The sequence below is a fragment of the Protomyctophum bolini genome (genome assembly GCF_963924005.1).
Source record: "Protomyctophum bolini genome assembly, chromosome: 15".
Classification (NCBI taxonomy): domain Eukaryota; kingdom Metazoa; phylum Chordata; class Actinopteri; order Myctophiformes; family Myctophidae; genus Protomyctophum; species Protomyctophum bolini.
The window spans coordinates 8,063,333-8,080,447 of record NC_137876.1 but is presented as its reverse complement, the minus strand read 5'-3'; the positions used below and the strand labels follow the sequence as shown (position 1 = coordinate 8,080,447).

General features: G+C 40.6%; 1 protein-coding gene across 2 annotated transcripts in view; it reads left to right on the top strand.

Moving 5' to 3' along the window:
- The window catches only part of LOC308330158 (uncharacterized protein), a 30,077-nt gene extending 17,332 nt beyond the window's left edge, over positions 1-12,745 (top strand). The window contains exons 1-4 of one of the 2 annotated variants that reach the window (XM_080784888.1): positions 1,110-1,443; positions 1,755-1,856; positions 8,815-8,916; positions 10,900-12,745. In XM_080784888.1, the coding sequence (XP_080641014.1) occupies positions 1,787-1,856; positions 8,815-8,916; positions 10,900-12,041 (1,314 nt within the window). In that variant the 5' untranslated portion in view covers positions 1,110-1,443; positions 1,755-1,786 and the 3' untranslated portion in view covers positions 12,042-12,745. Of the gene's footprint in view, positions 1-1,109; positions 1,444-1,754; positions 1,857-8,814; positions 8,917-10,899 lie in introns of those variants that run through there. The other variant, XM_080784887.1, reaches the window with a different exon arrangement.
- The last annotated feature ends 4,370 nt before the right edge of the window (positions 12,746-17,115 follow it).

Below are 17,115 nucleotides of genomic sequence, written 5' to 3'. Positions count from 1 at the left end.
ATTCTCTGTGGGGTTCAGGTCAGGCCAGTTGGCTGGTCACCAGGTCAGTGGTCAGTTAAGCACAGTAATACCTAGCCCCGCAAGCAGAACCTGAATGTAGTAAAGTTTCTGATACTTTGTTTACTTTACCCATTGGGTCCTGCTCCACGCTGGGCTGTCGCCAGTTACGCACAGACAAATACAATGTAAACACGCCATGAGACGGACTTCTGCGCGCTTTTACCATGTTTATTCATGTATTGACTTACGAATGTGCGAACTATAAGTACCTTACATACCATACCGACACATCTCCTGTGTCGCGGAAGCCGTTAAGTATTTTTAATCCATGATTGATTAAAAATGTCGCTTCTTCCTACCTTGTTTATTGACACCTCATTGTACCGCCTATCTGGCTAGCTAGTGGTGCTACAGCTATGACGGAGCAGATCAAAGGCAGGGACGTAGCCCGCAAAGCCAACCGCACATCGGGAGGCGGTACAATAAACGGTAAATAAACAAGAAGAAATCAAAGCGACATTTTTAATCAAACATGGATTAAAAATACTTAACGGCTTCCGCGACACAGGAGATTTTATCAGAGGTATGTAAGGTACTTATAGTTCGTTTACATCCGTAAACAAACACAATAAAAAGCGTGGTAATACCGCGCCGATCGACTAAACGATGAGTTTGTGTATATCCGCGTTCCAACAATCGCATTGGAAAATCTTAGCATGACCAGGGACCCTACCTAAAGCGACATCAAATTTCATAAAAGCTTTATGTAGGGTTCCGAGAGGGGCTAAGTAATACCATATGGTCAGTGCACCAATTCCTAGTAGTTATGGCTCTGTGGGCAGGTGCCAAATCGAGCTGGAAAGGAAAATTAGCATCTCCATGAAGCTTAATTCTCAACATACTGAAGCACAATGTACTCTAAAAAGATGGCTGTGTTGAAACCATTAAGTTTTCACTGTCAGTGGACCAACACCATGCAGATAACATGCCCTACAGGTAAATCATTGCAGTTTCAACACGGACAGGATAGAGAGAAGGACGAGAACCGTGTCCGTTCTCGTCCGGGTTGAAACACTATCCTAAACAGGAAAAACAGAGCAGGGAGTGAACGAACATGATAAAGAGACTAGAGAATTTCTGTGTACTGCAGTGTTATAATTTCAGCACAAACCTTTGTGTGTAACTTGTGTCTGAGGTTGTGTTAATTTTCGCCTCTCTCCGTGTATTGACTTTAGGCTGGCACGTTGTGGAAACGGGAACTTAAGTCCAAAGAATGTTTTGTGGGCTAATGCTAATTGCTAAAGCACATCCTAGAATAGAGCCCGTTCAGTACTAGTGAACAACAGACGTATTCTTAACCCAGTTGGATGTGTTGAGGAGGGTCCGGGACAGTGCCGTTTTCAACCTGAAGACACAAAGAGGATAACCTGACGTGGGGGTAGGGTAGGCTACTCATTATGTAGCATGTCCCGTTTCTTGTTTTCAAAATCCTTTGAAAGCGTCGCTGTGAGCTCGTAGATCAGCTATTTTGAAATGGCTGAAATTAAGTGGTTATAAGAATAATAATCTACAAAATAAACCTTTATTTATTTCCTTGTGTAATTTTAAGCGTGATTTATATTAAATCCCACAATCTTTTAACCCAAGAATCATATGTTGGTGCAAATTAGGCATAGGCCACTAGCTTAGCCTTTAATGTCTTCAAATATTCTTGTTGTTGACAATGTCTCCAAATATCATTATTCTCATTTCAGCCCAGTGTGTGGAGTCCAGACTGCAGGTGAAGATGAATTCTCCAGACTCTTCCAGGGACATTTCTATTAAACAGGAGGAACCTGAAGACTATTCACACCTCGGTAGGCCTACATTTCATTGATTGATTGATTGATTGATTGAAATATTTATTAACAGTTGCAGAATTACAGTACATTTCAAGCACAAACTCAATACAAAGACTGTGAGTGGACGACACAATTAAGCATTACACTTGTTTACAACAGGGTCCACCATGTTCAATTCATCAAAACATTTAGAGACGTACAAATAGACACTTCTATATAGTTAAAGAACAGAACAGGAATTCATCATAAAGGAAGCAAAAAGGGAAAAGAAACGTATACAGTGAGGGGGAAAAAGTGGGGGGGATTCAGATTTTACGGGGGCCAGTTTCGAATTGCAGCCGTCCGTAGGTGCCCTTTGAGAGCGGTTTTGAAGGAGTCAAGGGATTCACATGTCTTAATGACTGTTGGTAGGGCGTTCCACATTTTGGTGGCATAGGAGCGAAAATAATTTAGTCCCTTGTTTGTTCCGAATCTGGGTTGTACATGGTTTGTTGCACTCCCTCTGGTGTTGTGGGTGTGGACTTCGTTTACATTAAGGAAGTATTTAGACAGGTACATGGGTATCTTGGTGGTGTATCGAATCTTGTGGACCAGACCCATTGCAAGATGCTGGACTCTGTCGTCGACCCTAAGCCATCCCAGCCTGTCAAAGTGGGCAGGGGTGAGGTGGGTTCGGGGGGTGAGGCCAAGTAGGAGCCTGACCAGTTTGTTTTGGGAGGTCTGGAGCCTTGTTTTAAGGGCCTTTGAGGTGCTGTGGTACCAAGAGGTGGATGCATAGTCAAAGAAACCTTGTACGAGGGCTCCTGTTAAGGTCTTCAAGGTGTTTTTGTTGACCAGTGAGGAGATCCTGTAAAGGAATCTTGTTCTTTGATTGACTTTTTTGATTACGTTGGTGGCCATTTTATCACCGGAAAGATTGGCCTCCAGGATGGAACCTAGGTAGGTAATTCATCTTTTCGTGTGATAATATTGTCACCCACTCTAACCAAGAAGCCCTCTGCCTTGCTCATGTGCTCTCTCTCATTCACTGTTTTTTTTTGTTCTGTTGAATTGCTGCCACAATATCTAATTTTCACTACAATAATCTTTGAAAGAATTATGACAATAATATCTCGATATTCAAGCTATCATTAAAATCTGTATTTGTTTTAACATGGTTTATTCTCTTTACCATAATCGTTTACAGAGTGGCTTTAGGCCAAATAATCTATCCCTGACAGCTAGTTAATAATAATAATAATAATAATAATAAAACTTTATTTGTATAGCACCTTTCATGACATGAAATGCAGTGCTTTACAGAAAAATGGAGAATAAAAGAAAAGCAAGGCAACAACATTAAAAACAAGCAGTAATGCAATACAGTGAGGACATGAATAACAAAAATAAAAGATCAATTAAAAGCAATGTTGTAGAAGTGGGTCTTGAGCTGAGCTTTAAAAATGTCTACAGAGGCTGCCTGACGAAGGTACAGTGGGAGCTTGTTCCATGCCGACGGCCCGTAGAAGCAAAAAGCTGCTTCCCCGTATTTTTTAGCGAGCAGGCCAGCAGTGGAAGACCGTTTTTCAGAATTTAATTTTCCAGAACCTCCGGTAATAACCTGTAGGCCTACTGTATCTGTAATGGCTCAATATTAGTAGGTAATAGTAATAGCTCAGTTACAGTACATGGAACACAGAAATTAGACTGGGGGGGAATATCCGTCAAAAACCACGATATTTGTTGGCGAATCGATTTGTGTAGACTGAAATAAGAGGTCTGTTTGATCAACTATACAGTAGAGGGTTTAATTGGTGCTGAATTTGAAGCTCAACAAAGGCCAATTCATCCTGGTTTATGACGGGGGATGATTTCATGATGAATTTAAATCTCTGCAATACCATTATTGTGAGCGTTCTTTTATCATGATAAACGGTAAATAACGATCATTGTCCCATCCCTAATCCAGTATTGACTATTGTAAAGGCAACTTTTCCAACAAAAGGATGCCAGTGAGGGTTATGGTGTGAATGAAGCTCTTTCCAACGCGTGGTGGTGTTGACAGTAAATCAGATCTTGTTGAGTGCATTTAAAGGGTTTTATTTTGATTGCAGGATGTCTTAACAGAAACCGGGTACTTAACTGTAAATTAACAATAAACTGGTGCTGCAAAATAAACCAAAATCAACTCAATACAACTGAAAAACAAACAAAACACGCACGGTTGAAAAACTGTGTGGCTTCCCTGTGGCGTTTCCCAAAATCCATGCTGCCGTGCACGTGACACGTACAAGTAGGCTGTGCCTGTGATTGGTTGAACCCGCCTATGCCCAGATGACAAGCAACTTCACCAGAACTTAACCACAATATAAAATCATCAAATTGGCTACAACAACTATTATGTTACATCTTTCTGCTCCTAGACATCCTGCACATGGTTGTGTGTGAAGAGGTTTCCTTGAAACAGGAGCGAAGCCACCGTCTGCTCCAGGAGGAACTAGAGCCTCCACACATTAAAGAGGAAGAAGAGGAGCTACTAAAAAGACCAGAGGAGCCTACTGGATCAATGTTTACATTAGGCCTACTACCAGTGAAAATTGAAGATGGGGATGAAGACATCTCTTCACGCAGCTCTGAAGTTGAAGTAGAAGTAGAAGTTGAACTTGAATCTGAGTCCGAGTCTGAGTCTGAAATTGGAGTTGAATCTGACTTTGAACTCACTGAAGACAGTGATGATTGGGATGAGACTAATGGAGGTCAGTCGGCTGACTCTGCTTCAAACACCGGCTCTATAACTAGGAAGAACCAAGGAGACGCAGAGGAACCTAGATCTTACAGTCATCTTAATTGTGCCCATAACATTAAAATGCAGGATACCAGTGCAAAAAAGCCAAGGCCAATAATGCCAAGGCCAAGTTTGATTCGATCTAGTGAATGTCAACAGGTGACAACTTTTAAACAACAGCAATTACAGACACAGGCAAAAGCACAACACACACTAGATGTCCCAATAGTTTCCCAACATCAATCTAGTCGAGAGGTGTGCAAGGGATGTCACAAACGCTTTTTACACCTAAACAAGCACCTGAGCCAATCGCCTCCGTGTCAGAGCTACATACATTCTTTGGAATCCAAACACAATGAACCTATTCTAGAGGTGTGCAATCAATGTCACAAACCCTTTAGACACCTAAACATGCACCTGGGCAAATCGCCTCCATGTTGGACCTATTATGACACACATTCTTTGCAAAAAAAAGTAGACAAGCATGCAAATTATAGACAACGGCAATTACAGACACAGGCACAAGCACACCACACAATAGCTGCCACAATAGTTGACCAATATATAGAGGTGTGCAAGCAATGTCACACACACTTTAGACACCTAAACATGCACCTGAGCAAATCGCCTCCATGTTGGAACTATTATGACATACATTCTTTGCAAAAGAAAGTAGACAAGCATGCAAATTATAGGCAAATATTTCAATCAATCAATCAACGGCAACGACAATTAAAGACACAGGCAAAAGCACACCACACAATAGATATCCAAATTGATGGAAAAAGTATATGATAAATACCTTTTAAATATTACTCAATAAAATGTCTGCATCTGCACTGTCACTTTAATATAGCACCAAACTCTGAGAAACCCCTTTGAATGGAACCTCGGAGAAGTTGGTTTTCAGTACAATTCACTCAACAAAATACAATGTTATGGTACAATTTAATAATCCAGACTCTGGCAAACGGAGAAGAAAAAACCAGCGCCTCCCCGTCCCTGCAGCCACCACTGAGCGTGCTACAGCGCAAAAGAAACTTATTTTGTAGTGTAAAATAATAATGAGTTGTATTCGCTATAGTAATAATTGAAAATTTGCTCATGCAAGCATTATAGCCGTATAATATTGCTAAATATTCTTTAAGTGCTGAAATTTGAATGCAAACATACACATTGCTGACTGGAAAAAGACAAAAATAAATAAATAAACCAACCAAAGAAAGAAAGACATCGAAAAACAAACTCAAATGTATAAAATAATTCATCTCATAAAACTATTTGGTCTAAAACTACTTTATCGGGAATATGTATTTCCCACCACGGAGTAATTAACCTCTGTCACCTGACCAGACTACTGTGGCTACGGCCAGTGGGGGATAAGAGGAGTGAACCGGGAGGTGCATGGCCAACTGGTAGAATTACTGAGTCGCATCTGAGAATCCCATCGGCAAATAAAGGAAAAACAGAGTCTGTCTTGAGAGACACATGCTTGCCGATATTTTGTGTTAATAATAATAATAAGCCGATAGATGCCATTCATTTATTTTCCGCATTATTTCACCCGCGATTTATCCAATATTCATTAATAATAATTATTAAACTGCAGTTGCCCGCTGCTAAATCCGCCATCCGCAGGTCTCTAGACACAGCCGGCGTAGCAGTCAATGGAGTTTAAAACTATCCAAGATATACTGAACCAAATTGGAGAGAGTCCCTGATTTATCACTTTGATAAATCGTTAAGAGGCAAAGTTCAAGATTGTACTTTATTGTTACATCTTGTGTACAGGTACATAAGAGTAAAACTTATTTTAGCTTTGCTTCCTTCAAACAATGCAGCAGCATAGACAATAACAGTAGAATAATGATAGAAAAGAAAAGTAAAAAATATTGAAATGCAAAATCCAGTGAGAGAAATAAGATTCAAGAGCACATTCAAATCAAATGTGCATAGTCTTATCTTTAATTGTTCTTTGTTATGGACATGGACATATCCTGTTGTTTCTTTGAAGATTGTGTTTTATGCCATTTGGGTGTATGAAAAATATATTTGAATAACTGTTTTAAGAATACTAAAAAGTGCAGTATTGTCATTATAGCATCATCAAATCAAATGTACATGTGCAAATAGTTCTTGGTATATTGTATATACCAAGGCAGAACAGCAACTGACTGACTTTTCTAGCTTTTAATGATTCTGATCAAACGTGACTATAGTGTACTTCAAGTTGAATCCGTTAGATCAGATGATAGTAAATCAGGGATTATAATCATATCATATTAAATGCGATCTGCTGTCGCAATTAGGCCCATATATGGAGATTCCTGATGTCAACACTATTAGTATATGGATATTATGTCAGAACCAGAATCCTTCCTCTTCGGTGTCTCCCTTTTGACTGATACCTGTCCATTTAAACTCTAGACGGGCCTGCCCCAAAATTATTTGTGCAGCCGCGCCCAGCAGCCGGCCGGTTCTCAACAGGCCCGGAAATTAAGGCCCGGCCCTACCTGGGCCCTCCTCAAACCCTGTACACTCAAGACGCTGCCACCCTTAGATCTCCTTATATGGAGCTGACCTGTTCTGACATTCCATATGTTGATCTGACCTCATCAAACCCTGTACACTCAAGACACGCTCCATATATCGCTTGTGCCCTTTAGGGCTAGGTCGCTTCTCGACCTCAAGCGTCTTACTGGTAATCTGGCTGTTATATTGAATTTGTACTCATTATTCATTATGCTTATTACCGCAGTGTTCTGTATCCTGTATTTCCTATAATAAAATAACTGCAGTTAAAGAAAGTTGTAATTATTTAAATTAGGCTATATCATCAAGATTGTATAGCCAGAGGGAGTTCAACAAACCATGTGCAACCCAGATTCGGCACAAACGAGGGACTAAATTAATGTTGCTCCTATGCCACCAAAATGTGGAACGCCCTAACAGGAAATCATCATAAAAGGAGGAAAAATGGGAAAAAACATGTGCAGTGAGGGGAAGAGGTTGGGGGATTCCGATTTTACGTCATTAAGACATGTGAATCCCTTGACTCCTTCAAAACCGCTCTCAAGGGGCACCTACGGACGGCTGCAATTCTAAACTGGCCCCGTAAAATCGGAATCCCCCAACCTCTTCCCCTCACTGCATATGTTTTACCTCCTTTTATGATGATTTCCTGTTTTTTGAGTGGTGCAACCACTCCTACAATCAGCAATGTCCATGTACCTACCTGTGTGTGTGTGTGTGTGTGTGTACCTGTGCACATGAGCCTGAGTATGTTACTGATTTATACCAGTAGGGGGCGGCAGAAACAGAGGGAGGGGTAGTGCTGTGTAATGAGAGAGAGAGAGAGAGAGGGGGGGGGGGGGGGGGGATTGCACCACTCAGTTCACACGTGTGTGATTTTGTGTGTGTGCGTGTGTGTGTGTGTGTGTGTGTGTGTGTGTGTGTGTGTGTGTGTGTGTGTGTGTCTCAACACGGACAGGATAGAGAGAAGGACGAGGACCGTGTCCGTCCTCTCATCCGGGTTGAAACACACTATCCAACCAGCAAAAACAGAGCAGGGAGTGAACGAACATGTTCAAGAGACTAGAGAACTTCTGTGTACTGCAGTGTTATAATTTCAGCACAAACCTTTGTCTGTGTAACTTGTGTCTGAGGTTGTCTTCATTTTCTCCACAGTCCGTGTAAAGAGTGACATTAGGCTGGCACGTTGTGGAAACGGGAAGTCCAAAGAATGTTTATTTTGTGGGCTAATGCTAAAGAACAACCTAGAATAGAGACCGTTCAGACAGTACTAGTGAACAACAGACGTTTTCTTAACCCAGTTGGGACGTGTTGAGGGGCAGACACAAAGAGGACAACCCAGATAGAGCTTTGAGCAGCCAGGGCTTCAAGTTCCTCTGGCAACGTGGGGTGAGATTGAAGACAGTGAGTGAGTGAGTGAGTGGAACTACTCACAATATTCTAATTTAAGTAAAAGTATCAATTCAATACTGCCCTGTAGAAATACAAATAAAAACGTAGATACAAAATAAACCTTTATTTATTATTTATATTAAATCCCACAATCCTTTAACCCAAGTCATTCATATGTTAGGCATAGGCCACTAGCTTTGCCTTTACTGTCTTCAAATATTATTAATCAAATGTTATTCTTGTTGACACAACAATGTCTCAAAGTCATTATTCGCATCATTTCAGCCCAGTGTGTGGAGTCCAGACTGCAGGTGAAGATGAATTCTCCAGACTCTTCCAGGGACATTTCTATTAAACAGGAGGAACCTGAAGACCACCCACATCTCGGTACATTTCATGTGCTCTCTCTCTTTCACTATTTTTGGTTCTGTTGCCACAATATATATATATATATATTTTCACTATACGATATCTTTGCAAAACTATCATGACAATGATAATATCTTGATATGCATATAGTCATAATTAAAATATAAATATTGTAATTTTTAACATGGTTTATTCTCATTACCATATCCAAAAGCACATTCTCTTTTTGAAACACCATAAGCAGAGCTTATGTTTTTGAGGCACTTGTCCTTCAGGCAAATACATTTTCCATTCACTTGTCCAGGCAGGCACTAAAAGTTACAAAAAAATGGATGAGGTGGAATATGCTTAGTATTTAAAGGTTTAGTTCAGATTTTGCATTTAAAGCTGTATGAAATACTTTATGACATTACCATTTAATATAGTGGTTGCAAAGGTATTAATTGATTGCCTGAGTCCTGTGGTGGGAGTTCTAGTCTGGTTTTGGTGAATAGTAAGTAGTTCCGGTTGGGGATGGCCAACTGATAACCGTTAACCCATTTTGGCCTTTAAAATGTATTTTTTTCTGAAAAGCCTCATGTTGCTATATCAGTGGTTATCAATATTTCATGTCAAGAACCCCAAAAACTATATGTAATATGCCGCCCGCCGACCACCATCTGAAAATATGTTGTTCCAGGGACCTCCCCAGAATCAAAGATATGAGTTAAAAACTGAAACTCTGAAAGAATATATATTCAAAGATTTGAGGCACATTTTCACTACTTATACTACTTAATACTACTTTAATACTTAAATAGCAGACCTACAAGCTCGTAGCGCGCCACTCGGTGGCCCGCTATGAGCTTGTAGATCTGCTATTTTTCAATAGCTAAATTATAACGTAATGTTTGAAACACCAGAAGGGGTTCCCGCCCAAAATGGGTTAAGAAATTGGTAACCGATAAACACTAACGGCTAATGGTGAAGCGATAAATGAATAAAACATTTTATTTTGAGTCTCCACCTGCAGGCCACACGCCCACACGTGACTTCCACCCAAAACAACCCCAGAACTAAACACAAAATGAAGCACGTAAAGAGAAGTGGTGTTTGGGAATAATGAGGTTACTTGTAACTTGAATCGATGAAATATACCTTGAGCACATCCGAGATGCAATATCACCTGGCCAGTAAACATCCAATGCTATAATCGCCTGGCGTGGGCAGCGGAGTACACCAAACTTTGCCTGATATGATATCGGGAAGACGGTGTGGTGTGAGAACAGAGGACATCAAAACAGAAGGTCACCCGTCCCTTTAAAAAACGCAGCTGGCTAGGGTTAGGTTAGGGTTTGGTATAGTGTTAGTAATGGTCGGACTAATGGGAAGTCAGACCAATGCCACGCTACCTTTTAAATCTGCTTGACCATGAAGATGTATTACTTGTCAGGATAAGTGGGACAAGCCTTAATGTCGATAGAGTGGCTGTAGGCTTAAAGTCCAAAACATCCCAAACAGGGTTTTCTTCGACAGGTAATTGTCTCCACCAGGCCGAAGGCCTAGGGGGAGAGTATGTTTTGCATGTCCGCGTGTCCTTCCGTGTGTGTGTCCTTCCGTCCGTCCGTGTGTGTGTGTGTGTGTGTGTGTGTGTGTGTCCTTCCGTCCGTCCGTTATCAGCTAATCTCCGGCACTGTTGGCCCGATCCATGCCAAACTTTGCACACACACTCCCTGGATGCCAACGATGAACCTCTGCCCCAAATATTCCTCAACGGCCTGTTATAGCGCCACCATGAGGCCACAACCTGACCTGCCCTGGTGGAGACCTGTGCCGATGGGCACTTTTTGTCAGAACTTCATTTTCCAGAACCTCCTGTAGTGTAATAACTTACTTACTTAGTAACCATAATAGTTCAATCTTAGTAGGTAATAGCTAATTTTGTACATTGAACACAGAAGTTGAAAATTGATTTACATTTTAGGAATCCAATGTTGATTATCATGTTATGTTTCTGCCTAGACATCCTGCACATGGTTGTGTGTAAAGAAGAGGTTTCACCTGAACAGGAGCGAAGCCCCAGTCTGTTCCAGGAGGAACTAGAGCCTCCACACATTAAAGAGGAAGAGGAGGAGCTACCTCAAAGACCAGAGGAGCCTGCTGGATCAATGTTACTAGCAGTGAAAAGTGAAGATGGGGATGAAGACATCTCTTCACACGGCTCTGAAGTTGAAGTTGAATCTGACACTGAAGTCACTGAAGACAGTGATGATTGGGATGAGACGAGTGGAGGTCAGTCGGCTTCAAACACCAGCTCTATAACTAGGAAGAGACAAGGAGACGCAGAGGAACCGAGATCTTGCAGTCATGAACAGTTTAGCAAGACTTTAACTGAGCCAGGTGAACTAAAAGCGTGCACAGACGTCCTGAATATCACAGGAAAAAAACACATCTGTAAACATTGTGACAAGACTTTCAAAGACTCATATGGACTGAAGAGACACCAGCGTACCCACACTGGAGAAAAACCTTTCCATTGTACACTGTGTAACAAATGTTTTACTGCATCAAGTACTCTGAAGACACACCAGCGTATCCACACTGGAGAAAAACCTTATCACTGTAAACTCTGTGACAAGAGTTTTACTACGTCAGGTGAGCTGAGAAATCACCAGCTTATCCACACTGGAGAAAAACCTTTCCGCTGTAAACATTGTAACAAGAGTTTCAATCGGGCGTATCCACTGAAGACACACCAGCGTATCCACACTGGAGAAAAACCTTTCCACTGCACGCATTGTGACGAGAGTTTCCATCAGTCGTATCAACTGAAGACACACCAGCATGTCCACACCAGAGAAAACCCTTACCACTGTCCCTTTTGTGACAAGGGTTTCAATTTCATGAGTAATCTAAAAATACACCAGCGTACCCACACTGGAGAAAAACCTTTCCATTGTACAATGTGTAACCAGTGGTTTACCACATCAAGTTCTCTGATAACACACCAGTTTGTCCACACTGGAGAAAGAATTTACCGCTGTACACATTGTAACGAGAGTTTGAGAGTCTTAGTTAATCTTAAGACACACCAACGTGGCCACACTGAAGAAAAACCTTTGCACTGTAAACATTGTGACAAGAGTTTCAGTTTGATTGATTGAATACTTTATTAGAAATGCAAACTGCAACAGAGTATAGTCAAACACTTGGTCTACAAGGATAACGATAACACAAAATAAATAAATGAAAAAAGAAGAAGAAATGAAGGAACATGGAACAAGCAAACAAAATAAAAAAGAAACGGGAAGGAGCAACTATGTGAAGTTTATCATCTTTATTAATACCAACATGTCTGCTGCCACTGCCAGGACTGTTACACCATTTTAGGCCAACCTGATCGAATGCAATTCATAATTTACAATCAATCTATCTTTTTCCTGTTTTCCAGATCATTCTGATGCAATAACCGAACTCATAACTGTCTGGAACACACATTCCATTATTCTCGTCTCCATGTAATAACATTCTTGTAAAGAAATGACTACAGTATATGTCATGCCCGAAATAGTGATCGATTATGAATCGTTTCATTTATTAAATGAGTGATGATCGATAATTTTTTAATTGATTACATGGATTAACCGTTACACTCCTAGATGGATGTTATCTTCTTACAGGTCTGGAAGGTCACACAGTAGCCTGCTCTTAACTATAAAAAATGGGCAGTAGGCCTACCCGAGACCAACAGTGGGGGGCAGCAATACGCCAACTGGCATCCAGACACAATGGATCAGCCCGTTTTTCCCTATTATGGAAAATATATGCACTCTACTTTACTGAGGATTTTAAATGACATGGTTTTGAATCCCCTCCCCTGTAACACACACACCAACACCACCAGTTGTTACAGAGTATACAGCTAAATGATGAACATGTTAATCTAAAAGTAGCACACCTTTGCTGAGCTCTGCTTCTCACATTCATATTTACAAAGGTTGCACAGCAAAACAGTTATTCTATCACCTGTATGCTCATCTGAGTCATCTCTTCTCTGTTAGTTTCAGGTGCAGTGGTGGAAAAAGTACACATTTTTAGTTGTAAAAGTATCAATACTGCAACTGTTACTATTCAAAGTCCAGAATTCAAAATGATTCAGATTTTTATTGAAGGGATATACCGGTAGCCCCTTGAGATGCAGAATCTCATTTTTCAGGGGGTCCCATAAAAACATGAACAACAGACATATGCATGACAATACAAGTATATGGATACTTTCATATACAGCGTGCACAGACGTCCTGAATATCACAGGAAAAAACACATCTGTAAACATTGTGACGAGACTTTCAAAGACTCATATGGACTGAAGAGACACCGGCGTACCCACACTGGAGAAACACCTTTCCATTGTACACTGTAACAAATGTTTTACTGTGTCAAGTACTCTGAAGACACGTCATTCACACAGGACGTCTGTGCACGCTTTTAGTTCACCTGGCTCAGTTAAAGTCTTGCTAAACTAAAAAATAACTTGTGAAATGGGGTGTGTGAGAGAGAGAGAGAGAGAGAGTGTGTGTGTGTGTGTGTGTGTGTGTGTGTGTGTGTGTGTGAGAGAGAGAGAGACTGTGCGTGACTTATGTGTGCGTGTACGTACTAGTGTAGCGTGCTCGCTCCTTGAAGGACTGTTGTTCTCTCTTGTCTTCTACATGTCTGTTTCATGTTCAATCTGATATGCAGTGTGGGGAAAGCGTGTAATACATTATTTATAGTTACAGTAGACTGGGATAATCTCAAAATTATGCATCATCACATGCAATATGACCGCAATAAACCTAAAAGACATTTTGGTTTGAGCACTGAGAACTGTCTGCTGGATAAAAACAGTCCACACTCCACAGTCTGTGATCTCTTAGACTGTTTATACATTAGTGAATGAATACAATTTGGTTCTTACAAAGAGTGTAGATTACATAAATGCTCTGAATTATTTAGCATCGTTTTAGTTTCTGGATTATTTATTCATCCGGAAAGCATAATTCTACTCCTAGAACCATTGCATGCCTTGAAATACATTGCATGCTCCTCATGTTCTATAGCCCTTATACAATCATTGTTAAACAAGAATGACTCAGTCATATAACTGCCAGGTTTTATGTACATTTAGTTTACCAGCTCATTGTAGTAACATGGTCCATACGCTCCTTATATAGTCAATATCCCATGTGTTTTTAGTCTCGTTACCCCCAGGAATACATGGATTTTCTTTTTAAAGATACTACGGGAAGTACCTTTGTGTTTGGGTTTCCCCGCTGAATGAGATATGCATCGAGAAGTAGAGTTGCACACACGTTGATTTGCCATTACAATTACAGTACAATACTACTCTGAAAGTTATGACTCTTGTTTTACTTCCCTCTCACATTAAGTGAGCTTGCACTGTCTGGCATAATGGTTAATTCACTTAGGTTCGTCTATAATCCTAGAGGAATTATAGAAGTACATTATAATCATCAATCAGGATATTTTAGTCTGACCAGCCACAGTCAATGATATGTTGCTTAAGACCAAGTCAATATCTTTCAATCAATATAAGTGGTAACCCAAATCAATCAATCAAAATGGAAATATAAATACAAAAACGTTCTAGATAAAGAAGCCAAATGATGTATCAAAGCATGTAATGTCTGTCTGTCTTTCTTGTCTGTCTGTCTGTCTGTCTGTCTGTCTGTCTGTCTGTCTGTCTGTCTGTCTGTCTGTCTGTCTGTCTGTCTGTCTGTCTGTCTGTCTTGTCTGTTGTCTCCATATGCATATCACTCTGTAAAACCGGTTGCACCATACTGGTTGGTTGCACTCACCTTTATTTTACAGTATCCCTTTCCCCATTAGTATTACACTGTGCCTTTTCTTAAATGCACAGTGCACACAACCCCAAAGCATTGTCGGACAAAGACAGAGGGAGGGCATGCTTCCTGGTGGAGATTTGCGCTCTTGACTTTTCTCACAAAAATCTACACTAATAGCTGAATATAGGAGGGGCTCTACCACCCCTCAATAATATTTTAAGGTAAATGAATGAGACTTGCAATGGGTCTCCTTAAAATGTGCTTGGGTGCATCCCTCCCACATGCTCTCCCACCCCACCCCCCTGCAGCCTCTATTATGTGTCCACCACTTTGCATGCTGCATTGGTTTGTTCATAGCTGTTTAACGTCAACATCCAATTATCCAGTTGTTTAAAGACAAATTGTATTTTGCCTAGGTCTGTGACTGTGGCTAAACCCATGTTGGACATCAATATTGTCACATTCACCTACAGCAGCTGGTAGCAATTTTGCAGGCAGTAGGCTACTATTGTACTTTGTACATTTATATAAAAAAATGATAAATAATAAAACAGTTTCATACAGATATATACATTCATAACAGCAATGTTTGCTCTTTATTTCCAATTAGACAAACAGAATCAGATGAATGATAAGATTGACGTTCTTTTTTTAACAATCAAGTCATCAAGGCTGACACTGAATTGTCCAACATTCAATGAGGTGGTACGATACTACTTTTTGAGCGGTGCCTCCACTCCATTATGCAGCTATGTGTGTCCTTATCATGCGGTAACTCTGTCATTTCTCGACAGTTTTGGACGCGGAGAGGATCGCTGGAACAGGGCAGGCACCCTGGGCGTGTTCCTGGGGGTCTGGATGTTCCGGGGACCCCCACACGGTAACTCCAAAAGTAATCAACGTACAGTACAGAGCACAGTACACAACACTACAGTACAGAGCACAGTACAGTAACTATAACAATAAATGTATAGTTGCACCGCTCAGTTCACACAGGTGTGATTTTTTAAATAATTTGGTGGATGATGTAGGCTATGAATGTGTTAGACATTCTTTTCTACATTAACTAAAAAAACGTCTATCTTCTTGTTTGTCATGCGCAGCAACTTGGCGTGCATTTTAGTTATTAGCATTTCCACATGCTAAATCATGAAAGCTGAAGGCTTCACTAGTTCACTCTGTTCAGTGTTGGTCTGAAACCATGACTCTGTATGGAACTGACAGAAGTTCTGATGATTAAATAGATTAAACCCGCCATTAGAATGACCTTGTGGATGCTGACCTTTCATGCACTAGTAGTGTGGCACACCAAAGAGTCATCTCTTTGGCAATGTGGGTCGTGGACAATGTCCGGATAAAAGGAGGGGAGAAAAAACAATCTGGGAAAGTCTGGGAATTTTCAATTTGACAGCCACAGCCACTTGAGGAGCCACATGGGTCTGTCAATGAGTCTGTGCTTGGTTTATAACAATGCAGAGACACTGATTGATTTTGTAGAACTCAACAGTATACAGCCGGTTTGAACGGTTACCATGGGTTACATTAAATTAATATAGCGGAGTTACACTGTTGTTTTACCCATCATCCCAGATGTCTCTTTTTTTCTCTCAATTGAGCTCATGTTATAGCAGCTGGTTACAGGAAAAGGCCTTGTCCCAAGAGAGCAATGGGAATTGCACCACAAAACACACAGTACAGGCTGTTGAATCCAGGTTTATATGGTTGAGAGGGCGGAGGTGTTTCCAAATGCACTGTATAGAATGTATCCTGGTCTGTGACTTTCGAGAGGCTATAGTCCAGGTTAATGTAATACCCTATTGTGCTGAATATAATATATGAAAAACGGGGGTTGTCTTATAGTCATAGTGGTTTTATATTCGGCACAATAGGCTAATTACCACCCTGGTGGTCAAGAGTGCATACCAGTTAAATGGCTATATAGTCCAGTCCTTCTCGCATGGTGACGCTGGTTCAAATCCGACCCAGGGTAGGCACTATACCACATATCATGCAGTAAAGCGCATGCCTCTTCTATGCATCTGCAGTCTCTCTGTTCACTAACATACAGTATTATTATTAATAATAATAAATATTGTTATTATTCTACAAGGCTCATATGTGCCAAATTAATTGGTTTTGACTGGATGTAAGTCTTTGAATATCTTTGAATATTGACACTAACGCTATGAAAGATGACATTAACAAAGCTACACTGTGTAATCCGTCTAAATAGCTAGGGTCTTTTTATTCTTGTAATGTCTCTATTTGGATCCGGCACCCAGCCTAGTTGGTTTTAGATGTGCTTGTTTTGGCTGTCTTTTCACTGTCTTTTTCAACTAAATGGGATTTCAAGGGATCACGGTTGTGATTTTATTCACGGTAGAGGACAATA